Source organism: Pristis pectinata, chromosome 6 (assembly GCF_009764475.1).
Source record: "Pristis pectinata isolate sPriPec2 chromosome 6, sPriPec2.1.pri, whole genome shotgun sequence".
Classification (NCBI taxonomy): domain Eukaryota; kingdom Metazoa; phylum Chordata; class Chondrichthyes; order Rhinopristiformes; family Pristidae; genus Pristis; species Pristis pectinata.
The window spans coordinates 45,325,517-45,352,964 of NC_067410.1; the positions used below are offsets into that span (position 1 = coordinate 45,325,517).

General features: G+C 41.3%; 1 protein-coding gene across 1 annotated transcript in view; it reads left to right on the top strand.

The window, feature by feature from the left end:
* zmynd10 (zinc finger, MYND-type containing 10) overlaps positions 1 to 27,448 on the top strand; it is a 53,471-nt gene that overhangs the window by 22,740 nt on the left and 3,283 nt on the right. The window contains exons 8-11 of the mRNA XM_052018391.1: positions 9,638 to 9,810; positions 16,558 to 16,683; positions 18,427 to 18,548; positions 20,021 to 20,146. Of these exons, the coding sequence (XP_051874351.1) occupies positions 9,638 to 9,810; positions 16,558 to 16,683; positions 18,427 to 18,548; positions 20,021 to 20,146 (547 nt within the window). The remainder of the gene's footprint in view (positions 1 to 9,637; positions 9,811 to 16,557; positions 16,684 to 18,426; positions 18,549 to 20,020; positions 20,147 to 27,448) is intronic.

Here is a 27,448-nt window from a genome sequence, read left to right on the forward strand (position 1 = left end):
ATAGGCTGATCCAGAAGATTAAGATGAATGGGATCCATGGTGACTTGATAGTTTGGATTTAGAATTGACTTGCCCGTAGAAGACAAAGGGTAGTGGTGCAAGGGTGTTATTCTGGCTGGAGGTCCATGACCAGTGGTTTCCATGACCGTAACCACTGATTCCACAGGGTTCAGTGCTAGGACTGCCGTTGTTTGTGATGTATATAAATGACTTGGATGGAGATGTGGATGGGTGGGTTAGTAAGTTTTCAGACGACACAAAGATTGGTGGAGTTGTGAACAGTGAGGGAGGTTGTCAAAGGATAGAGCAGAATATAGATCAGATATGGATGGATAAATTGCAGATGGAGTTTAATCTGGACAAGTGGGAGGTGTTGCACTTTGGAAGGTCAATTGTAAGGGGAAGGTATACAGTAAATGGCAGGATCCTTAACAGCATTGATGTATAGAGGGATTTTGGGGTCCAAGTCCATAGTTTTCTGAAAGTGGCCACACAGTAGGTAGGGTGGTAAAGAATACGTATGGCATGCTTGCGTTCATTGGTCGGGGCATTGAGTATAAGAGTTAAGAAGTCATGTTGCAGTTGTACAAAACTTTGGTTAGGCCACACTTGGAGTACTATGTGCAATTCTGTTGCCTCATTACAGGAAGTATGTGGAAGCTTTGGAAAAGGTACAAATGGTGTTTACCAGAATGCTGCCTGGATTAGAGGGTATGGCCTATAAGGAGAAGTTGGACAAACTTGGGTTGTTTTCTCTGGAGTGACAGAGGCTGAGGGGACACCTGATAGATGTTTATAAAATAATGAGAGGCATTTATAGGGTCGACAGTCAGAACCTTTTTCCCAAGGTAGAAATGTCAAATTCTAGAGGACATATTTAAGGTGAAAGGGGGGAAGTTTAAAGGAGATGTGCAGAGCCAGTTTTTAACAAAGAGAATGATAGGTGCCTGGAACAGGCTGCCAGCGGTTGTGGTGGAAGCAGATATAATAGTTGCGTTGAAGAAGTTTTTAGGTAGACACGTGGATATGCAGGGAACGGAGGGATATGGGTCGTGTACAGGCAGAAGAGATTTAGTTTAATTTGGCATCATGTTTGGCATAGACATTGTGGACTGAAGGGCCTGTCCTGTGCTGTACAGTTCGATGTTCTACAAACAGATGATGTGTTAATGAAAATGTAACTAATTCAAAAAATTATAAATAGCTGAAACAAAGAGATATTCTGAAGTGATTTTTTTTCATACATTTCTTGAATTCCAATCCCTTTAGCTTCTTGCTGAGGCATTTCCTTGGGGGAGAGAGTAATGACAGTTCAGCACATTCATTTTGTTGCTCCATTTTCACAACTTATACATGATTTCCAGCAGGTGTCATTGGTGAACAATAGGAAACAGGAAGTCCTTCACAGTATTACTTTGTTTCTTAAATTATGCCCTTTTTATGTGCTATGTGAGGTAAAATCTCCCACACAAATTTTAAACTTTATCATCTCGATGTTATGCAAGGGAAGAAAGAGGCCTAGGAAATAAATCATGTGGCACTGTGTTTTGCAGTGCCATATGATTGAATTTTGATATTTTTAGCTGTAATTTGGGTGAATGTGATAATTTTGTGCAAAATACACTGTTTGAAAGATTCATTCCGGTGTTCCTGCGTGCATTATGCTCGAGCACATGCAAGACATTTAGCATAAAATGATGTTATCCATCATGAAATTCTTGTTTGATGTTAGTTCACATCTTCCTAATTTTACAAGCATTATTGGACACTTATGGAGAACAATGTTTTCACAGTGCTATATTCATTACAATTGTGCTCTCTAAAAGGCTACTCTGCTTCTGCAGTTTTCTGCAATTAAGACATTGGGAGGTAAATACAAGCCGTCTGACTTACTGCCAATTTTCTGTTCATTATGTCTTCTGACATGGTGGCTTCTGTAGCTCTCCCACTCAGATTATTGCAGAGATTGAAGCGAAAGGACAGACATATGAGGCAAGGCTCTGGGACCCTGAGGAAGGAAGGAAGAAGTCATTCTGCCAGTGGTATTCAGGGAATCATGCCCCTGTTTCCAACTCTTGAAAGAACAATGATTTATTTACTCATTTTTTGGGTAGCACCCATCCACTGTTCTGAGAGGGTGCTCATCAGGAGACCTCTTTGTTCTGGATGGTGTCGAGCTTCCTGAGTGTCATTGGAGCTGCATTCATGCAGACAAGTGGAAGGTATTCCATGATGCTCCTAACTTGTGCCATGTAGGAGGTGGAAGTGCTCTGGGATACATCATTTGCTGCTGGCCTATTCTTCTATGCACAGAATTTATATGGCTGGTCCAGTTAAGTTTCTAGTCATTGATAACCACCATCATATTAATGGTTGGGACTCAATAATGGTAATGACACTGAATAATTATAGTTGGGCTATCTTGTGTTGGAGATGGTTATTGCCTGGCACTTCTGTGCACAAATTTTTTTCATTGCTTATTAGCCACTTAAAATAATTATGCCTGAGTTGTGTTGCGTGCAGATGTGGATTGCTTCATTTGTTGAGGAGTTGCAAATGGAATTAATTTTGCACACCAGTCAATGAGCATCCCCATTTCTGAGATTAAAGTGGAAGGAAAGTCATTGATGAAGCAGCTGAAGATGGTTTGGTTGAGCATAGTGCCCTGAGAAACTCTTGCAGTAATGTACTCGGGCTGGGATAATTGACTGCCAACAATCACTACCATTTTCCTTTGTGCATGGCAGGTCTCCAAACACTGGAGTGTTTTCTCCTTGATATCCATTGACTTCAATTTTACTCAGGGCTTCCTGATGCAACACTCAGTCAATTGTTGCCTTGATGTCAATCTCATCTCCTGAATTCAACTCTTTGATCCATGCTATGATAAGGTCTTAACCTTGTTGTCCAAGCAAAACTTAAACTGTGCATTGTTGAGCAGGTTATTGAAGAGCAAGTGACCTTTGACCTTTTTCCATTGCTGATAATGGCGTGTGGATTGATTAGATGCTGATTAGCTAGATTGGATTTGTCCCGCTCTTTGTGGGAATTTTTCACATTGTCAAGTCAATATCAGGGCTGTGACTCTACTGAAAAAGCTTGGCTAGGTCCTGGCTGTAGTACTAAAGACTTGTGCTCCAGAACCAGCTATGTCTCTTGTCTGACCCCATAGCCTTTGCAGGATCATGTGGAATAAATAGAATTGGCTGAAGACAGTCTTCCATGATAGTGGGGATCTTGGGAGGAAGTCAAGGTGGATCATGCACTCCACAGTTCTGCTGAACATGGTTGCTTCAGTCTAGTCCTCTGCATTCAGATGCTGGGCCCCATCATTGCTGAGGATGAGGATATTCTATGAGCCACCTTCTTCCATTAGTGATTTAATTGTCATCTACTAGATGTCTAGATGTGGCAGGACTGCAAAGCTTCATTCAGTCATGGGATTGTTTAGCTCTGTCTATTGCATGCTGTTTTATATACATGTTGGTCCTGTGTTGCAGCTTCACCAGGTTAGCACCACATATGCCGCCTGCTGCTGCTTCTGGCATACCCTACCATTGTTTGATTAAAATGATAGAGATTACCTAATAAACCATGAGGTTACAGGTCAGACCGATGTACATTTCGGCTGCTACTGATGGTCCTCAGCACCTCATAGTTGCCAAGGTGCAATGAAAAACTTGCTTGCAGCAACATCATAGGCACGTAGCATCATATAAGCAGCATTCACAAGAAAAACATAAGTTAAACATAAATTAAACACAATTTTTACAAGAAAGAACACAATGAGAACAAAAAAAAGTCCATTTTAGTGCAAAATGATCGAAGTGGTCATGGTGTTGCTAAACTGTAGTGATTAGAGTTTTGCTGGTTGGTTCAAGAACTGAATGGTTGAAGGGAAGGAGCTGTTCTTGAACCTGGTGGTTTTGGACTTCAGGCTTCTGTACCTCCTGCCCAACAGTAACTGCGAAAAGATGGCATTGGCCCGGATGGTGGGGGTCTTTGATGATAGATGTTGCCTTCTTGAGGCAGCACCTCCTGTAGATACTATTAATTGTTGGGAAGGGATGTGCCTTCAAGAACCTGGAGTTCTAAATAAATGGCAAAGGCCATCACTCCCTAAACACAGAAGATGTCAAAGCTGTTTGTGTTTCCAAGCAGTTTGTATGATTCTTTATTCTAAGTTCGTCCTCATTGATGTCATATTTCAGCTGCCCTCCCTCACAGAGAGCTGAATCTCAGCCTTTGCCTGAGGTTTTCCAGAATTAAGAGTGGGAGGAGGGGCAGAAAGCAGAGATTTCAGTGGAGGTGGGAGCTAAAGAGGAAGACTTCTAGAAACAGAAATTTACAGCTCAGTGGTTGCCATGTGGCCTAATGCAATGGCACAGCTAGTACAGCTGCTGCCTCACAGCTCCAGCAACCCAAGTTCAATCCTGACCTCTAGTACTGACTCTTTGGAGTTTGTACGTTCTCCATGACCATGTGGGTTTCCTCCAGGTATGTACTCCAGTTTCTTCCCATATCCAAATTGTAGATTAATTGGCCACTGCAAATTGCCCCTAGTGTGTATGTGAATTAGAGAATCCAGAGAGGAGGGAGAGGGGGGAGATGATGAAAAAAAGTATCCCTGTGTCTATTAAATATGGAGCAATTAGTTAGTTCACCTGCTCATCCAGATACTTTCAAAATGTGATGAGCATTTCTGGTCCACCAACAATTCAGGCAGTGAGCAGCAGATTTCTAGTACTCGTCAGTGAGGAGTTTTTTTTTAACAACTTTACTCTGGTTGTTCTATCAATTATCTTTTTTTTAAAGATCTTTCTTGATCATCCTTTTTAAGTCCCAATAATGTTAGAACATTGAACATAGAAAACCTACAGCACAATTCAGGCCCTTCGGCCCACAAAGCTGTGCCAAACATGTCCCTACCCTAGGAATTACTAGGCTTACCCATAGCCCTCTATTTTTCTCATCTCCATGTACCTATCCAACAGTCTCTTAAAAGACCCTATCGTATCTGCCTCCACCACCGTTGCCAGCAGCCCATTCCACGCACTCACCACTCTCTGAGTAAAAAAACGTACCCCTGACATCTCCCCTATACCTACTCCCCAACACTTTAAACCTATGTCCTCTTGTGGCCACCATTTCAGCCCTGGGGAAAAGCCTCTGACTATCTACCCGATCAATACCTCTCATCATCTTACATAGCTCTATCAGGTCCCCCCTCATCCTCCGTCACTCCAAGGAGAAAAAGCCGAGTTCCCTCAACCTACTTTCATAAGGCATGCTCTGCATTCCAGGCAGAATCCTAGTAAATCTCCTCTGCACCCTTTCTATGGCTTCCACATCCTTCCTGTAGTGAGGCGACCAGAACTCAGCATAGTACTCCAAGTGGGGTCTGACCAGGGACCTATATAGCTGCAACAATACCTCTCTGCTCCTAAATTCAATTCCCCAATTGATGAAGGACAATACATCATATGCTTTCTTAACCACAGAGTCAACCTGCGCAGCCGCTTTGAGCGTCCTATGGACTCAGACCCCAAGATATCTCTGATCCTCCACACTGCCAAGTCCTGCCATTAAGACTATATTCTGCCATCATATTTGACCTACCAAAATGAACCACTTCACACTTATCTGGGTTGAACTGCATCTGCCACTTCTCAGCCCAACTCTGCATCCTATCTATGTCCCTCTGAAACCTCTGACAGCCCTCCAAACTATCCACAACACCCCCAACCTTTGTGTCATTTGCAAACTTACTAACCCACCCCTCTACTTCCTCATCCAGGTCGTTTATAAAAATCACAAAGACCAAGGGTCCCAGTACAGATCCCTGAGGTACACCACTGGTCACCGACCTCCACACTGAATATGACCCTTCAACAACCACTCTTTGCCTTCTGTGGGCCAGCCAGTTCTGAATCTACACTGCAATGCCCCCTTGGATCCCATGCCTCCTTACTTTCTCAATAAGCCTTGCATTGGGTACCTTATCAAACGCTTTGCTGAAATCCATATACACTACATCTACTACTCTCCCTTCAAGTATGTGTTTAGTCACATACTCAAAAAATTCAATCAGGCTCGTAAAGCAGGACCTGCCCTTGACAAAGTCATGCTGACTATTCCTAATCATATTATACCTTTCCAAATGTTCATAAATCCTGCCTCTCAGGATCTTTTCCATTAGCTTACCAACCACTGAGGTGAGACTCACCAGTCTATAATTCCCTGGGTTATCCCTACTCCCTTTCTTGAATAAGGGAACAACATCTGCAACCCTCCAATCTTCCAGAACCTCTCCCGTCTCCATCGACGATGCAAAGATCATCGTCAGAGGCTCTGCATTCTCTTCCCTCGCCTCCCACAGCAGCCTGGGGTACATCTCATCCGGTCCCAGCGACTTATCCAACTTGATGCTTTCCAAAAGTTTCAGCACCTCCTCTTTCCTAATATCTACATGCTCAAGCTTTTCAGCCCACTGCAAGTCCCCACTACAATCCCCCAGATCTTTTGTCGTAGTGTATACTGATATAAAGTATTCATTAAGTACCTCCGCCATTTTTTCCAGATCCATACACACTTTCCCACTACTGCACTTGATAGGCCCTATTCTTTCTCATCTTTTCCTCTTGCTCTTCACATACCTGTAGAATGCTTTGGGGTTTTCCTTAATCCTGCCTGCCAAGGCCTTCTCATGCCCCCTTCTAGCTGTCCTAATCTCCTTCTTAGACTCCTTCCTATTAGCCTTATACTCTTCCAGATCTGTAACATTACCTAGCTTTCTGTACCTTTTGTAAGCTTTTCTTTTCCTTTTGACTAGATTCATTATAGCCTTTGTACGCCACGGTTCCTGTATCCTCTCATGACTCCCTCGTCTCATTGGAACATGCCTATGCATAACTCCACACAAATATCCCCTGAATATTTGCCACATTTCTTCCGTACTTTTCCCTCAGAACATCTGTTCCCAATCTAATCTTCCAATTTCCTGCCTGAGAGCCTCATAATTCCCCTTACTCAAAGTAAACGCCTTTCTAGTCTGTGTTCCTATCTCTCTCCAGTGCGAACGTAAAGGAGATAGAATTATGATCACTATCACCAAAATGTTCACCCACTGAGAGATCTGACACCTGACCAGGTTCATTTCCCAATACCAAATCAAGCACAGCCTCTCCTCTTGTAGGCCTATCTGCACATCCATAAAGTTGCTCCTCAGTCTTGTGTGCTCCAAAAAAAACCCAACCCCAGCCCGTTTGATCTTTCCTCATAATCCTAATCCTCCAAACTTTAAGTATCCTTGTTAATCTCATCTGCACCTTCTCTAGTGTTACTACAACCTTCCTGTGATGTGATGATCCAAAACGGCAAGCTCTCGAGCATTGGGCCCTACAGAACCCCACTGCAAACAGCCTTCCTGTCACCAAAACACCCGTCGATCATTACACTTTTCTTGTTCCACTGTTTGGAAGATGGATTTTTGAATTCTGAACTTGGATCCAATGCCACTTTCTATTGCATCCTACAATCTTTTATTTTTCATATCAGTCTATCATCTCAGATCTTGTCAACAATTCTGCTAAAATTCATACGGACTATATTAAATACAGTATCCTCCCTATTATTTCCACAGAAAATGTATTCAAGTTAGTTGGACATGGCCTTCCCATAATGATTCATTGTTGACTTTTCTTGGTTACCATCCGTGCTTTCTAAGTGATTTATCCAGACTTGAAATTTTTTTCTAACAATTTGCCAACCACGGGTGTTAGTCTAACTGACCCATAATTAATCAGTCTATCACTTTTAAATAGCCTGAGTAGTCTTCCAACAACATGCTCTGGTGGAGAAAAGGGATTTGGATTTAAGTCATTAAAGGTGGTACATTGAAATGAAAGTTATTCTGAAAGACTGATGAAATATTGGCCTCAAGGAGTCTGGAATTGAAAAGTGGATGTGATCCATTAGGTGGACAGAGCTTTTATGGAGCTATGTGTTGCTTAATCTTGCATTTATTTCCTTAGGTTTAAAAGCTAGAGGATTGATCTTGCTCTTGTGAAACTACATTGATTGTTGTTAATCATTTTATTGCCCTATGGATAATTGATTCCATTAATCTAATTCAGCTAAATCCCCTTGTTGCTTTTACCCATAGAACCATCAGGATATGTATTACTAATGCTGATCCAATGAATGAGTCACAGACTAAACCACTAAATTATGTTCCCTATTCTGGTTCTGAAATTTTAAAGTAGCTGTAGTTCTGTGACTGAACAGAAATGAATGTTTTTAAAACAGTAGCTAAATCAGTGGTATTAATAAATATATGAATTTTTCTATTTATTTCCATAAGCCAAGTTGGCTCTTTAAGAGCTAAGTAAATAAAAAAACAATATTTGTTTTATTTATAAGCAAACTTGCACTGTTATTATTGAAGAAGATTCTTAGGAACAAGATTTACTCGCATTTGGAAAAGTGTGGACTTATTGGGGATAGTCAGCATGGCTTTGTGTGCGGTAGGTCCTGTCTCATAAATTTCATTAAGTTTTTTGAGAAGATGATGAAGATGATTTAATGAGGGTAGAGCAGTGGATGTTGTCTACATAGACTTTAATAAAACACTTGACAAAGCCTTTAATGATAGGCTGATCCAGAAGATTAAATCACATAGGTTCCACAGTGAGTTGATAAGTTGGCTTGGTCATAGAAGACAGAGGGTAGTGGTGGAGGGATATTTTTCTGACTGGAAGTTTGTGACCAATGGTGTTCTGGGAGCTCTGTTGTTTGTAATATATATAAAACATTTAGATGAAGACGTAGGTGGTCTAATTAGTAAGTTAGTAAGACAGGAAAATTGGCAGAGCTCTGCATAGTGAGGAAGGTTGTCAAAGGATACAGCAGGATATAAATCAGTTGGGAATTGGAGCAGAGAAATGGCAGATGCAGTTTAATCCAGATAGGTGTGAGGTGATGCATTTTGGGAGGTCAAGTGCCAGAGGACAGTATGCAATATATTGCAGGACCCTTTTCTTTTTCCAAGGGTGGAAATGGCAAATACTAAAGACTGTAGGCTTAAGATGAGAGGGGGAAAGGTTTTAAAGGAGGTTCCCAAGGCAAGTTTTTTTGTGCAGAGTGGGAGGTGCCTGGATCGTGCTGCCAGAGAAGGTGGTAGAAATACATATGATAGCAACATTTAGACAGGGAATCGAGGGATATGGACCATGAGCAGGCAGATGGGTTTAACCAGACTGGCAGTGTGGTCGACACCGATGTGGTGGGTTGTGTTCCTGTGCTGTACTGTTCTATGTTCTAAAGGACAGCATTCTTTATTCCACTCACCTGCTAATTCAGGTTAATAAATCCAGAGCTGTTATAAATTGTTCTGGTTCACAAGTGATCTATGCAAGGTAATTTGAATAACAACCTTTCCTTCATCAGTCTTGCAACTCTCTGAGTTCATTCCCAGGACAAAAGAGTTAATTAGTGTTATGTCCAATGTATACCTCTGGTCACTCACAATATAGTTATTTACAGACTATTGGGTTATAAAACTGCGGACTTGCAAATGCCTACTCAGATCGTTACAAAACTACCTTACCATTCTTTGGATCTATTTGTGTCCCAATAGGTGAATTACAGAAATATGCTGATGGGAAGTGGTACACAGTGCCCCTTGAGGATCAGCTGAAAATAACCAAACTGGATGGACAGGTCTGGATCGCATTGTTCAACCTGCTGCTGAGGCCTGAATGCCAGCAAAGTTATGACTTCAACAGCTTCAGCAAAACACAGTTGCTTAAGGTATTGTTTATCAGAAGGTTCTGTTTGGCAATTTCAGTTTTAAAATAAAGTTTTGCAGAGAAGCTTTCATGAAGTCTTACTAGGCTGATTTGTTTTTTTTTCCCTTTGAAAACTCTTTGCTTGCTTGGCTCCCATTTTTATTATTCCCAGGTGGTTAAAGTGACATTGGGTGATTACTCCATTGCTCTATCAACATTTATCCTGAGCTACTGGCCATGACTGAGCTACATTGGCCATAGTGGTTTTCTAGTTCAATCTTTGATATGTACTGAATTCACCAATCTCAAGCATTATAAGGGTAGAAGTCGAAGTAATAAGTTGCTTCAGTCAGTCTGAGCTAGGAAGGAGAAAGTATGCCTTGGTTTGTAAACTGCAAGGCTTTCCAATAACCCATGCCTGAAGCATACAAGTGCCACATCATCTTAGGAATTGTGAACTTCGAAGTAGACAATGAAGTCTGTCTGATCAAAGTCATTCCCAGTGCAAAATGATCACAGGGGCAGGATTCCAGAGGGAACCAGGACTATGAAAATTTTCTCTTGCATGGAGTCCATGGTTTCCAATAGGGAAAATTAATGAAAGACGGTACCAAAAAGTGCACAACAGCCATAAGGAAATGAACGTTTTCATCATCTTGCCTTGGGCTACTATCTATTGTATATCTGAAGGAGCTGTTCCAAATTACAATAAAACTCTGATAATCTAGCACGCATGGAACTTCAGTGGTGCCGGACTGGCAGAATTTTTGGACAGTTGGATGTTATTCCTATTAATACCCCAACACACTTTTAATTCACTTTTTTTTAGATGTTACACAGTGTCATAATAACTATTCCAGTGAACCCAGTAAGTTTAAACAGAGTGCAGGATTTAGGGCCCCAGTGAGTCGAAAGGAAGCGCAACACATGTCACCTGGTGAGCCAGATGCCAAATCATTTGAACTTCTGAATAGTTGGATAGCAGATTATTGGAGTTTTAATTTTTAAAATATTGCATTCAAATTAATATGAAACTGTATTTGTTCCTGATCAGGGGCCATGACCAGGGGTTAGGGCAAAGCAAAGCTAGCCACCCAGGACACAACACTGTTGGGTGGGAACAGGGAAATTTCCAACTAAATCACTATCAGGTTAATATAAGAACAGAAGCCAACAACACCAACACTGCCCGCTTTTGATCCTCCAGCCCATTAACCAGGACCATAGCCATTTGCACTCCCCAGCAGACAACTGGCTATCTTAGTGCAGCATCTGTATTGCCCCACCAAAGGCAACAGGGAGTAGCAACTTATTACCGTCCAGTTTGGATTGTTCTAGTGGGACTTGTCTCAATGGATACTGGTGAGCTTTGTTTTCAGTTTGGGATATAGAGGTTTATACTCTGATTGCAGTGGATTTCGTTGGAGATCCCATTTGGGGTACCACCACTCAAAAATTACTGCTGTAAAAATCATCTAAGTAACAAGAGTTCTATCAATCTAACAATGTGGTAATTTCTGGAATACATCATATGGCATAAAGAAGTTAAATAAATATGAACTGATCAGAGAGAATATCTTTTTTTTATGAAGTAGATCTTGCTGGACTGATCTAATTGAAACCTGAATGGTGGAACCATTAGAACAATACAGCACAATACAGGCCCTTCGGCCCACCATGTTGTGCCAACTTTAAACCACGCCTAAGACTATCTAACCCCTTCCTCCCACATATACCCCCTATTTTGAATTCCTCCATATGCTTATCTAACAATCTCTTGAATTTGACCAATGTACCTGCCTCCACCACTACCCCCAGGTAGTGCATTCCATGTACCTAACCACTCTCTGGGTAAAAAAACCTCCCTCTGATATCTCCCTTGAACTTCCCCACCCACTGCTTTAACGCCATGCCCTCTGTATTGAGCATTGGTGCCCTGGGAAAGAGGCGCTGGCTGTCTATTCTATCTATTCCTCTTAATATTTTCGTATACCTCTATCATATGTCTCCCCTCATCCTCCTTCTCTCCAAGAGTAAAGCCCTAGCTCCCTTAGTCTCTCCTCATAATCTGTACTCTCCAAACCAGGCAGCATCCTGGTAAATCTCCTCTGCACCCTTTCCAACACTTCCACATCGTTCCTATAATGAGGCGACCAGAAATGGACACAGTACTCCAAGTGTGGTCTAACCAGAGTTTTGTAGAGCTGCATCATTACCTCGCGGCTCTTAAACTCAATCCCATGATTTATGAAAGCTAACATCCCATAAGCTTTCTTAACTACCCCTATCCACTCTGCGAGGCAACTTTCAGTGATCTGTGGATATGAACCCCCCAGATCCCTCTGCTCCTCCACACTACCCAGAATCCTGCCATTAACCTTGTAGCCCGCCTTGGAGCTTGTCCTTCCAAAGTGTACCACCTCACACTTCTCCGCATTGAACTCCATCTGCCACTTCTCAGCCCAGCTCTGCATCCTATCAAAATCCCTCTGCAATCTTCGACAGTCCTCCACACTATCCACAACACCACCGACCTTTGTGTCATCTGCAAACTTGCTAACCCACCCTTCTACCCCCTCATCCAAGTCATTAATAATATTACCGAAAATTAGAGGTCCCAGACCGATCCTTGTGGGATGCCGGCTAGTCACAGCCCTCCAACCTGAATGCACTCCCTCCGCCACAACCCTCTGCTTTCTACAGGCAAGCCAATTCTGAATCAACACGGCCAAGCCTCCCTGGATCCCATGCCCTCTGACCTTCTGAAGAAGCCTACCATGTGGAAACCTTGTCAAGCGCCTTACTAAAATTCCATGTGGACCACATCCACTGTCTGTGGTTCTTAACAACTATAGGCTGCCAGAAGTAATTTGGTAAGACTTTCGACAACAGGTTTATAGGTGTAGGGAATTGGAAGCAACTTTCTGACATTGATTGGAATGTAAGCAACAATATGGGAATGTACCAGGATGCAAAAACATGTATTGTTTCCCAGAATCCACACTAGGATCTTACTTTAGCACCTTGCTCTGTATGTATCACTAGATTTAAATGAAGGAATAGAGAGTTGTAACATCCAAGCCTGCAGAGGAAACCAACGTTACAGCACGCAAATTAGACGGACAGGGGCAGGAAGGTACAAAAGGACATTAACAAATTTACTAATTTGGGTAGGAAAATGAGAAATGGAATTTAATATGGGTGAGTTTAAAAATTGTCCATTTTGAAATCAAGAGAAACAAACCAGAATAATACCACAGAACAGTACAGCACAATATAGACCCTTCGGCCCACCATGTTGTGCCGACCTTTAAACCTCGCCTAAGACTATCTAACCCCTTCCCCCCACATATCCCTCCATTTTAAATTCCTCCATATGCTTATCTAGTAATCTCTTGACTCAGTTGTGAGAAACTGTAAACTGGTGAGGGGTAAAGTGATTTGGGTGTTCTTATAACAAATCACTAAAACCTTGTTAATAAAATACAAAAAAAATTACCGGAAGACTAAAAGGAATGCTCGTCTGACAATTCCATTGCAATCTAAATGGGATGTTCTGGAAATGGCTTTATGCAATAGAACAACCATGATTTTGGTTATTAACCCTGCTGCATTCCGGTCGCAAGTTGCATTAGCAATGTACATTCTGTCATTGAGAAGTTCCACCAAGCCCTCTTCTTCTTGAGGCCAGATTCTGAGGGCCAGAGTTGAGTTATGGTGTGGTGTGGAGGCCCTTGCATTTTGCTACTTATTGGCATAAGAAGTTTTCCAAGTTAGATACAGTGCTTGTTTGTGTTTTAGGATGAAAAGGATCTCGTAAATGCTAGGGGTTTTGATCAGAGGAAAAAAGATCAGAAACATTGTTGCTTGTGACCGGAAGGGAAGGGATTAGAAATATAACTACTCATGACTGAGAGGGGAAAGATCAGAAATATTGCAGTTCATGGTCAGGAGGGAATGGGTCAGAGAAGCAATTGCTCATTGAGGAGAAAAGGATTGAAGACACTGCTGCGTATAGTTGTAAGGGAAGGGATTTGAGTTGCTTCTAGTGATCAGGACCAGTGCAAGATTATCTGAGATTTGGTAGGGAATAGATGAAGACTTGGCAGGCATTTGAGAGAAAGTGGAGGAGTGGGGAAGATTGGGAAGCTAAATATCAATCTGCTTTAAATCCCCTGCCCCAAAGTTTGCTCACTCTCCAATGGTAGTGGTTGCAGTGACCGCTAATTGGCAGCAGATGGAGATATTTTTGCACATTGTCAGCTGTGTTCTTGCATTTTAATGAAATTGCTTTCAAGGGAATGTGCATGAATTTAAATTTGCCTGTTTTTGGATAGATGTGCACACATTCATTATGTGCATGTTCTCGAAGTGAGAAATGATTACTGAGGGACCTGTGCCCCAGTGGCTTGCAAATCAAACTTTGGCTTGAGACTACTTTCTGGAATGTGTTTTCTGATTTGTTTCTTCCTCAGTGACTAATTTTCAACATAAAATGATAGTAATTTTCAATGTAAATGATACATCTTGCATTTCTTCTGCAGTCATACCCAGTTGTTTAAAAAATATATTTTAGAAATGAATTAGTGCAAATCATCAGCTTTCTAATGAATAAACCACTCCTTACAATGCACCTTGCAAAGAAGAGTGGTCAAACAGTGATTCAAATCCTTCAGGTGAATGGTGAGATTTGGATAGAAATCGCCTCTGTGGCCACCATCAGGCAGGTAAATGTGGTATTTACTTTGTTCCCTTGCTACCTAGGTCCGGGTATTATGTGGTGCATGTCAATGGATCAGGTTCAAAGAATCAGAAGTTATCCTTCATAACTAGGTCCCTCTAGGTCATTAGTAAACATCCTAAGATAACTGATTTGCTCATGAGTATCATTTAGAGATGTACATTATTCACATGACATTGCAGAGCTAACACTAAGGCCACTGTCCTTCAGGCGTCAGCACCTAACCCCGAGCAAATGATATGGTCTGTATTTCACACAGGTTCAGTCAGTCCTGATCTCCCTTTTGCCTAATATAGTCCCATAGTGCAACAGAAAAGACTTCTGCTAACTTGACTGCACCAATAATTCCAGCATCTTTGAGGGATTTGAGAAGGATTTTGATTCTTTTAAAAAGAAGTGTGCGCCTTCACATACAGGATCGGAGGTGTTTAGAGGGATATGGACCAAATGCAGGCAAACAGGACTAGCTTGGTGTGCACCATGGTCAGCATGGACAAGTTGGGCCGAAGGGCCTGTTTCCGTGCTGTATTACTCTATGACTTCTAATTGACCTGTAGGAATTGGAGATTTGCAGTTGCTGTCAACTTCTCATTTCAGATGGAAGCTGTGTCTATGTTACTGTTGTGTACTGTTCCCTTGGTGTGGTCAGCATTAGTTCTGTGAGACATGAGAGATGCATAAACTTTCCATTGCTCCCTTAATACTTATTATATTCTGCATTACATTATACATTTTATTTTTTAAGCTTGAAAAGGGTGTTTTACAGCTCAATAAGTGTATAATAAGAATGTAACAAATGGAGGCAGGAGAAGGCCATTCAGCTATTTGCCTGCTCTCCATTCAATAGGATAATGGCTGATCCTTGAGATCAGCACCACTTTCTTGTAGTAACCCAATATCCCTTATTTCCTTTAATACCTAAACATCAAAGGAGTTTCATTCATGTTACAATAGAGCATGGTTGTGGGACTTTCAAGGACTGTGGATGTCTCGTAATGAAAAAAAGATGTTACTGTTTATTGGCATGAGTACATTGTTTTCTCACCTGCTCTCTATGTAGTATCAAGTTTATAACAGTGGTTTGGTTCAAGCTACTCCGCAAGCCTGAACATACAGAGACCTGAACCAAAGTTCTTATCTTGTGGAAATTCAGGAAGCAAGGATGCATTATTGAGGATTCTCAGCCAATATTCTTCAAGTGACACCACCAAAATAAAAACATCATTTGTCATTAATCTCATTACTTTCTGTGGATTCTGGCTGTGTCCAAAACCTGTCTGCAGATCTTTCAGCTGCACATTTGCTGCCCTTGTGGAATTTGCACATTCTCCCTATGACTGGATGGGTTTGCTTTGTACTCTCCAGTTTCCTCCCACATCCCAAAGACCTGCTGGTTGGCAGATTAATTGGTCACTGTAAAATAGTCCCCAATGTGTAGGTGAATGGTAGAATCTAGGGGAAGGGGGCAGGGGGAATGTTGATGGGAATGTAGGGAAAGGAAAATGGGATTAGCGTAGGATTAATGTAAATTTGTGCTTGATGACCAATGCAGACAGTGGGCAGAAGGGCCTTTTTCCTCACAGTATTACTCTATGACCATTACTGTAGGACTATTCTACAAATATTTCTTAACTTGGTGCTGGAACATTCTGGGGCATCCTAAGGATATGAATTTCATCTTATTTTTACTTTATATTATAAATAAAAATATTTAATTAAGATTTAAAAACTAAAACTAAGAACTTATAAGCTTTCTTTAAGCCGCCTCCTTTTTTCCTTTGACAGGAACATTTATACATTTTCCATTCAGGTGGAAAGTTGCATATGGTGAATCCTCACTGCCAATAGTTTACACAAATTTGTGATTTATGCTGTCCATAATGCATAATGAGACCAAATGAAAACACTTTATTTTCAGAGCAGGTCCTTGATAGTATACAGTTTCCAGTTTCAGTAGTATTAAATGACTTAATGACACATTCCAGCACTTGTATTAAGTATTTTGCAACAATATTTTCTGTTCATCAGCTTCAAGGATTCCTGACTGAAGTCCTCATTGATCAGCTACCCAATCTGATGGAATTACAACGCTTTCTAAGCCATCTTGCCATGGTAGATCCTCCTCAGCCAAAGAAGAATCTCATCCTAGAACAGGTTAGGTATTATGCTACAATTATGGATAAACCCACAACCACCACCATAAAAAATGTTAGAAATGCAACAGGTTTTGAATAGGCCAAATTTATAAATGACATTTATGGCATTAATGTTATAGAGATAAAATTGTTACATCCAAATCTAATCCTGCTTTTTTTTCAATCAGTCTTGTCATATACAGTCTCTTTACCATTCCTGTATTGGTTAAAACAGATTTTCTATTGAATTAAAATAGAATACCCAAATGTTTTCTCCCATTCATCAGTAATGGGATCCAGAGGAATGGTTCTATTACATAACATTAGCACACATATGGTCTGCTCATACCATGCTGATTTAAAACGGGGACCTTTGTGCCCTATTCACATAACATCCAACATTAGAGCAGAAAATTCCCACTTCCAAATTTACCAGTGTAGTTCTATATGATATATATATTCTGTTCAATTATGTACAGTTAGTATGATAGTTTCAAACTGGAGGTCAAAATTGACTGATATCATGTGATCAGTAGCATCATCAGCAGAAGCAGCAGTCAGCTAAGTCTTTGCTTCCTGGAGGAAAAATTTTCTGATTCTTCTATTGGAAGAATATTCATAATGTGTTTGTTATTTTATATCTTAGTTACAGATATTTGCATTCACTTTCTGCCAATTTTCTGAGCTCTCTAGGCCAGATATAATTATAAAGCTCTAAACACGTTTTTGAAAAATGCTCAGCTTATTATTTGAAGTCCTTGTCACCAAGAATCATAATATCAAGTCTTATTCCTGTTACAATAGTTTGTCATTTAGCTGAATTGTGCTCTTTTTGTGCTTTTGTATTTTTTTTACTGAATTGTTTCCAGTTTGCTTGGATTGTTTGGGACACAATACTCATTCTCCTGATTTCCCCTCTGATGTTAAAAGTAGAACGTGAAACTCAACAAAACATAATTTCTTAAATCAGCTCCAGAAATTGAGTTTTAACAATCACTATTTTGGCTAAAGAACATCTTTGGAGTTTCAAGCTTCAGAATTCTTGGGATATAGATCTCTCTATCTCTGAAGTATTTTAATCCATTCTGCTTTACCAAAGGTAACGATCACCATGATCTTATAACCGACAATGGACCAGGAATAATTCGGATAACTTGCTCAGAAAATTGGTTGTTGAAATACATCACTGTTTGATCAATGGCACTGGATGAGACACCAAAGAGAAGCCATGGTCTGTGGCACCATACTCAGTGTGAAGTAATTCACTTTAGGAGACTGTGAGAAATTGGCAGAGAAGGAAGCAAAGAAATTACTGCTGAGCTTGCACACACTTTTATCCCATTCAACATTTCGCCTGCAAACTGTTTAATATTGAACTGTAACAGAAAAGAAGACAATCTTTTTGGTCAGCCTTTACCTTCAATAAATGACAATGCTATTGTGGATTAAAACATGGATTTATTAATATCTCTAATGAGGAGATAAGAGGCTAAAACTAGAGTTTTTGTTGAGACAAAAACTAAAGTTGTTGTTAAGAAGTTTGAAGCACCTTTCTGTGAAACATCCATGCAAACTGTGTAACATTTAATTAGTTGAATTTTGAGATGACTAGAATACTATATTGATTGTCAGAGTGAGTTGAATAATCTATCATTTGGTGCCAAATAATGTATGGATCACTGCTATGGATCAATCTTTGTGCTGCTTAATTTGATAGGATATCTAGGTTTTACATTCGTCTCTTTCTCCTTTCTGCTGCTAGATCCCTGGTATCAGAGACAGTCTTATTCGAGAGAACTCGAACAAATGGAAAGCTATTGCCAAGCACTTAGTGAAAACTGCTTTTAATCCTTCTGAGCAGGACTTACTTGAACAGGCACGCAGGTACAATTGACAGCTTATTGTCTCGCTTCTAGACTCAAAGCAAGGGTATGGTTATGTACATACAGATTGGGCTTACCCAGTGCTATAATTATATCAGGGATTTTCTTGAGAGGAACTAAGCAATAAACAGCGAGTGTTTAATCGTGGAAACAAATGGAATGCTGACAAATGTATTTTCAAATCAGTCTGGTCTTTAAAACAAAAGTTGGTTTAGAATATGAAACAAAAGAAGAAATGCTAGAAGAGCTCAGCCAATCAAGCAGCAGCAAAGGGAAGAGAAACCGTTAACATTTCCCTTCATCAATTGGTCTCTCTTTCCACGGATGCTGCTTGACTGGCTGAGTTCTTCCAGAATTTCTGATTTTGTTTCAGATTCTAGCAGCCATAATTTTATGTTTTCCATTTTGGTTTAAAATATGTGTGCCACATAACAAGTTTTAGTACAGCTGGTTAACTCAACCCATTCATTCACATCTCTCTAGTTGACAAGACTCATACAGAGAGATAATTTATTCTTTTGATTTCAAGTCTCAAATATGATCTTCAAATATACTTCCTTTTGAATCACTTTGTATTTACTGATGAGAAAGTACTAGCAATGTACTTGTCCATTTTAGGCACCCAATACCTTCAAGAAACAAACCTATCTAGCTCAGTTGAAGCAACATGAGACTCAATTTCATGTAGGACAGTTTATCTTTGATCAGGCAGGAATGTTGACTTGAGATCATTGATTACATTAGGATGATTAAAACAGGTTTGAGAGCCTGTACATCTGCCCAATCCACTATCTTCTTAACATAGTCTCAATTCCAGAAAAATGTTGACAGACCAAAGATCCTTTTATCCTGACCCATCAGTGTGTATTTCAGGCAGATTCGAGAGTACATCCTACTAAAAAACTTGAGATTTCACTTCCATACGAACTACTCTGGTGTCACTTGTGCAAACAGTAAAACATTAAAGACAGAATGCAGTTTAGGTTCATGCTCACTATCACTGGTTGGAGTACACAAAGCTCAGTTGCCAGGATCTTAATAATCACTAAAGTGGAAAATTTTTTATCCCTTTAATTCAGGGTGAACTGATGCATTGGCCCCAAAAACAAAATTAAAGCACAATAATTTTACATTTTCTGACTTTTAATCAGCCTTGGAAAATACCATATTCTGTAGATTGAAATTCTTTCCTGCACTGATATTATAAATAGCCAATGATTCACAGGTGGCAATCAGTGAATAAATGGCATGCCCTTTCCATGCTATCCTGACAGAAGCTGATATTTGCTGATCAGTACAAAATCACACAAAGTAGGAAGGAGCCAGAGAGGACTGAGAGGGTGTAACACATTGCCACATTTGTCAATGTCACTGTCAAGTTGTTTAATTGAGGCATTGAAAATGAATTCATGCTGCAGAATCACACATTGATACATAATGAATATCAGCAGCATTCCTTCTTCTGATGCACAGATTGGCAGAGACCTACAATCTTGATGTGATGGAGAATCTAATTCCAGAACGCCCAAAATGTGGATTTTGTGGAGGAGAGGCAGCAAAACGGTGTTCCCGGTGCCAGGTTGAATGGTACTGTGCGAGGTAAGAGAGTCAAATTGAAATAGCTCAGTGATAATAGGATTCTTTGCTTACAGAGCCAATTCCTATTAGAAGATCAACAATTTAAAGTGAGATGCTGCTTCATGCTGAAAGCTGTACCTCCTGTGCAGCTTTATCCATGGTTTACTGTAAAAAAAATTACATTCAGCTTACTTAATGCCATATTAAAATTGTGTTGAGATTGCAATCTTCCATTGTTTAAAATTGCAATTGTAGAATTTAAAATGAAATTAATAGACTTCATTCAGAAGTATACTAACATTCTAAGTGATTAATCTAAAGATGTGGAGGAATGTGTGTTTTGGAGAGCTGTGAGAGGTTTACATTATACAGTATATGTATGTATTTTTGGGGGAACGTTGTGGATTTGAGGGTATGTATTTCAGAAGGGAGTGTGTGTGTGTGCGCGTGCATGTGGGCTAAAACTGTAATGTTTTTTATACAATGCAATTTCATTTTTTCCGTTTAACCAATACATCACTGATTGCAACAAAACTGCATACTTCATGCAGCATTCAAAATTCTTGACTGCACTGATGCATGCCATATTTCATAGTTTGCAGTTCACTACTGGATTTAGGATATCTCCGATGTCAGGTTGTCAGAAAGGGGAGTTTAAGACAAAAACAGGAAGCTGGTGTCAGGTGCTTAATACTGTAGAAAACTGAGGGAGTAGAAGGTTTCGGAGGGAAATTAGAGAAAAATTAGGAAAGCAAAGAGAGTATGAAAAAGAAGTACTGACAATTAAAATATGAAAGATCTTATGGATTTTTTAACATAAACAGCAAGATAATAACTAAGAAAGGACCTTTAGTGATCAAGAAAATAGGCTATGTGTGGAGGAGAATATGGGTATGATTCTGAATGAATACTTGACACTTCTCTACAAAAGAGGAACAAAATACTTGTGTTGTATTTCAGGAGGATGAGTGTGAAATATAGGATGGGATAAACAGCAAAAGAGGAAGTATTAAGGTCTTGGCATTTTTGAAAGTGGTTAAGTCAACAGGCCCAAATAATATGTATCCCAGTTGTTAAGAGAAGTAAGGCGAAAATTGCAAAGCTCATTGTTTAATTGTTCAATCATTCATAGCTACCAAAGTGATGCCAGGAGATTGGAGGGCTACTAGTGTACCACCATTTAAAAAGGAAGGAAGGAATAAAGTGAGTAATCACAGGCCTGTTAGTATAACTTCAGTGGAATGCAAGTTATTGGGATCTATTTTAATAGACAGCATACACATTAATTTAGAAAGACACTGATTAATCAAGTCAGCAAGAATTTGTTAAGGGATCAGTCTTTTTTTTGAGGGGGTAACGTGCAGTGTCAATGAGAGCAGTTCAATTGATGGAGTTTACCTGGAATTTAGTAAGAATTTTGACAAGATTCCATTTTGTCAGCTGGGTCAAAAAATAAAAGCTTGTAGGATATAAGAGAATGGAAAATTGGATCCAAATATGGCTCAGTGGCAGGGAGCAACAAGGGATTGTTGATGATCATCTTTGTGATTGTAAGGCTGCTGCCAGTGGGGTTTCACAGGGCTTAGTATTTAAACATAGGGTAAGGAAGTTTACACATAATACAGAAGTTGGCCATGTGGTTGACCATGAGGTAGAAAACTTTAGACTGTGTAGATAGTTTGGTCAGTTGGGAAAAAAATTGGCAAATTAAATTCACTCCCAGAAAGGACTGAGATATTCCATCTGGAGAGAAGCAACAAGGCAATGGAATCCACAATAACTTGGTATGGAAGAACAGAGACTTAGGAATGTATATCAAAATTAGGTTTATTATCACTGACATATGTTGTGAAATTTATTGTTTTGTGGCAGCAGTACAGTGCAAGACATAAAGACATAAAAATTATTATATTACAAAAATAAATAAACAGTGCAAAAGAGGAATAACGAGGTGGTGTTCAGGGGTTCATGGACTGTTCAGAAATCTGATGGTGGAGGGGAAGAAGCTGTTCCTGAACCATTGAGTGTGCGTCTTCAGGCTCCCGTACCTTCTCCCTGATGGTAGTAATGTGCAGAAGGCACATTACTGGTGAGGGTCCTTAATGATGGATGCTGCTGCCTTGAGGCACGGCCCCATGAAGATATCCTCGATGGCAGGGAGAGTGAGTCAGTGATGGAGCTGGCTGAGTCTACAACCCTCTGCAGCCTTTTTTGATCCTTCATACTGGAGCCTCCATGCCAGGCACTGATGCAACCAGTCAGAATGCTCTCCACTGTACATCTGTAGAAACTTGCAAGGGTCTTTGACATACCAAATCTCCTCAAACTCCTAATGAAGTAGAGCCACTGGTGTGCCTTATTCATGATTGCATCAATGTGTTGGGCCTAAGATAGATCGTCTGAGATGTTGACGCCCAGGAACTTGAAGCTGCTCACCCTTTCCACCACTGACCCCGCAATGAAGACTGGGGTATGTTCTCCCGACTTCCAGTTCCTGAAGTCCACAATCAATTCCTTGGTCTTGCTGACCTTGAGTGCGAGGTTGTTGTTGCAAACCACTCAACCAGCCAATCTATCTCACTCCTATATGCCTCCTTGTCGCCATCTAAGACCCTGCCAACTACAGTGGTGTCATTGACGAATTTATAGATGGCGTTTGAGCTGTGCCTAGCCACACAGTGATGACCGTACAAAGAGTAGAGCAGTGGGCTAAGCACGCATCCTTGAGGTGTGCCTGTGTTGATTGTCAGTGAGGAGGAGATGTTACTACCGATCCGCACTGACTGTGGTCTCCTAATAAGGAAGTCGAGGATCCAGTTACAGAGGAAGGTACAGAGGCTCAGGTTTTGAAGTTTGTTGATCAGTACTGAGGAGATGATGATGTTGAACGCTGAGCTGTAATCAATAAAGAGCAGCATGACATGTGTTTTCCTATTGTCTTGGTGCTCCAGAGCCAAGTGGAGAGTCAGTGAGATTGCGTCTGCTGTAGACCTGTTGTGGTGGTAGGCAAATTGCAGTGGGTCCAGGTCCTTGCTCAGGCAGGAGGTAACTCTAGCCATGACCAACGTCTCAAAGCACTTCATCATAGTAGATGTAAGTGCTACCCGGCGATAGAAATTGAGGCAACTCACCCTGCTCTTCTTGGGCACCAGTATGAATGATGCCCTTTTGAAGCAGGTGGGAACCTCCAACTGCAGCAGTGAGAGGTTGAAGATGTCCTTGAATACTCCAGTCAATTGGTATGCACATATTTTCAGTACCCTGCCAGGAACACCATTGGGGCCCGATGCCTTGTGAGGGTTCACCCTCTTGAAGGATGTTCTGATGTTGGCCTCTGAGACAGAGATTTACAGGGTTGCCAGATGCCGTGGAGATTCTCACAGGTGTACTGTTATTCTCCCTTTCATGCTGCATAAAAGGCATGGAGCTCATCAGGGAGTGAAGCATCACTGCCATTTATGTTGTGAGATTTCACCTTGTAGGAAGTAATAACATGCAAACCCTGCCACAGCTGTTGTGCATCTGATTGTGTCTCTAACTTCACATGGAATTGCCTTTTTGCTCTCATGATGGCCTTCCGTACCTGGACTTCTTGTAGGGTTCTGCATCGCACAGATCTATCCCTCAGCAGACTGCGAATCTCCTAGTTCATCCAGGGCTTCTGGTTTGGAAAAACTTGGTATGTTCTCAACAGCACACACACATCCATGCAGGACTTGAAGTCAGTGACAGCCATGGCGTATTCATTCAGATCCGAAGATGAATCCCTGAATGTGGTCCATTCCACCAATTCAAAGTAGTCCTGTAAACGCTCCTCCGCCTCCCTTGACCATACTTTCACAGTCCTCACCAGTGGTGCTGCAGTCTTCAATCTCTGCTTATATGTCAGGAGTAGAAGTCTAGCCAGGTGATCGGACTTGCCAAAGTGCGGGCACGGGATGGCACGGTAAGCGTTCTTGATGGAGGTGTAACAGTGATCAAGTGTGTTGCCGCCTCTGGTTCTACAGGTAATATGTTGGTGGTAGTTTGTCAAAGATTTCTTCAAGCTAGCCTGGTTGAAGTGCCCCTTGATGATCGGGGATCATATGCCCTCAAATCTTTAAAGGTAACATAACAGTTGATTAGAAAGGCTTATGAAATGCTATCCTTTTATTATATGGCTTGACATACAAGAATAGGAAAATTAAGTTCAGACTGTAAACAACAGTCATTGGATGGTGTTGTGTGAAATCGTTCTTTACTGTCTTAAGGATCAAGGACTCTGAACACGAGCTTTGTAGACCAAAACTAGTTTAATCACAAAGGCAAACGCGGGACAGAATGGATGGGAACAGACACACGCTCACTCACGCACAGGATATCACGAACACGAGAGGGAAATCGCAACTGGGGTAAAATACACTCTCACACACACACACACACACACACACACACACACACACACACACACACACACACACACACACACACACACACACACACACTGATACAAACAAGCACACAATAACAATGTACAACTTCAGGATATAACACTTCAATGCCCGTCCCACACTAGCATTGGCCCTTAACGTTCCCTGAGTCTGAGTGAAATGCTCCCTGACCATGTGGTGATGCACTCTTGCCAACGATCTCTGCAGCGTTGTCTCACTACTCCTGGGGTCGTTAAAAGAGGAAAGGTTAGGGGAAGCAGCCCTTTTTATGGTGCTAGGAGGCTGGGTGGAGCCTCACTGTTGTTATTTAAACGAACCAATGGTGTGGGAGTCAAAAACAAACATTCCTGCCACAGCCAATGGTCAGGCAGGTTCAGAGACAAAGGATACTGGTCAGGCAAGTTCAGAGTGGTCAGGAAAGTTCAGAGGCAAAAGGTACTCTCACACCTGAGGGATGGATGGAGCCGCACCTTGATTGACAGTGGTATAACTTCCGAGCAGAGGAGCAATGCTGTCCTCCGGTCAGCGGGGGTCAGTGTCGTTACTGCCACGTGACAGCCATGTGGATTTCTCACAACAGATGGTACATTGAGTTCTGGTCACCAAGTTACAGAAAAGATGCAATTGCACTGAAGAAGGTGCAGAGAAGATTGACAGGGATATTGCCAGGATTGGAAACCAGTAGGGATGAGGAAAGATTGGATGCACAATAATTGTTTTCATTGGAACAGGAAGCTGAGGGGAAGCTTAATTGTGATGTATAAGATTGAGAATCCTAGATGGCATAACTAGGAAGAATCTATTTCCCTCAGCATGGTGAATCAAAGAGCAGAGAGCACAGTTTGGTAGAAGGTTATAAGAGGGTGCTAGGGGTTTGGAACTCACTGCCTGAAAGGATGGTAAAGGCAGAAATCCTCAAAAGATTATATTATTGCAATCACAGAAATGTGGTCGAGGGAAGGGCAGGACTGTCCTTCCAGATCATTCAGCTGCTGTATGAACATGAAAGGAAATTTCTCTTGGCCAGTGCTGTACTTCTGGGGAACTTGTATTCTCAGGCAGTCTGCAGTGTTGATCATGTTTCAATCTCTACGCCACGTGGAGAGGTAATGTTTGTGGGGAGTGGCTGTCTTCTTTCCTTAGCACTTGCACCACTCCGGACTCCTACTCATGAAGCAGAGGGCCAATACAATCAACAACAGACATAGGACCAACTGGGGCCTGGTGAAGTGGGGTCCTGAAAATGAGCCTCCAGTATCTAGACCAATCATAGCTTTCTAGAGAATGTCTGATGCATGGTCATCCTCTGCTACATGCTTCACAAACAGCCCAACATGAGGCTCAGTCCCTACATGAAACAGTCCAGCAGGAAGAACAGACAAGGGTGGAGGTTATTGGCTGATGGTGAAAAAGGAAGGCCAGGGTGGATCACATGGTCTGGTCTTGAGGATTCTAAGGAGAGAGGCAAAAATTGTGACATTGACCACCTATCTTGACATCCCATGGCTTTGAGATTCCATTGCCTGGCTGGGAGCGTCTGCATCTTGCAGTAAATGTCATTTACCTGTCCAAGGCACGTACAACATCAGGGCCACATTGGAAGCATTTTGGAGAAACATTACCATCAGAGGTTAACATCTGTCTGGCAGATGTGCTTTCCACAGCCAAATATAGAGCTCTGATATGCAGTGTTGATGGCATTCCATTCTAATCCTGGCAATGCATCCTACTGTGGAAAAGGCACGTGGTAGCACTGTGGCATTATCCTTCACAACATGAAGGAAATAGGTTGAAGCTCAGCACCTGGTCACATCATGAAGCACAATCTGGCTCAGGAAAAAAAAACTTGTATTGTCTCATAGAGGTCAATGACTGCAGATTCACCTGGACTGCGTCAGCCTAACAGCCATGTTTTACTTTCTGTGTGAAAACTACATGCCTGCACTAATGCTTGGCCCATATCAGTTATTTTTATCTTTTCTTCTACCCAAACACTGCTGTAACTGCAGTAGGGGACACGGACCGTGCTGATTCAGACATGATTATCGCAAGCTCACCTTCTCAATATAGTGGATATGGTGAAGATCAACTACTGTCATTGAATAAAGGGAATGAATTATGCACAATTACTCCAAAAAAATATTTTACTCTCGACTTTATTTTCACATTCATGACTCCTACAGCACAAACTGTTAAAACAATAGTTCCTAATGATAGAAGATTTAATAAGATGGGTGTCATTTCAAAATCAAGAGAAACTTGCCCACTCTACACATAATTTACCATTATACTTAAAAGCAAGGATGTAACACTGAGGCTTTATAAAGTGTTGGTCAGACCACATTTGGAGTATTATGAGCAGTTTTGGGCCCCATATCTAAGGAAGGGTGTACTGGTGTTGGAGAGGGTCTAGAGGAGGTTTACAAGAATGATCCTGAGGATGAAAGGGTTAAAGTATGAGGAGTGTTTGATGACTCTGGGCCTGTACTCACTGGAGTTTAGAAGAATGAGGGGGAATCTCATTGAAACCTACCGAATATTGAAAGGCCGGGATAGAGTGGACGTGGAGAGGATGTTTCCAGTTGTGGGAGAGTCTAGGACCAGAGGGCACAGCTTCAGAATAGAAGAATGTCCCTTTAGAATAGAGATGAGGAGGAACTTCTTTAGCCAGAGGGTGGTGAGTCTGTGGAATTCATTGCCACAGACAGCTGTGGAGGCCAAGTCATTGAGTATATTTAAAGCGGAGGTTGGTAGGTTCTTGATTAGTAAGGGTGTCAAAGGTTATGGGGAGAAGGCAGGAGAATGAGGTTGAGAGAGGAAAATAAATCAGCCATGATTGAATAGCAGAGCAGACTCGATGGGCTGAATGGCCTAATTCTTGCTCCTATGTCTT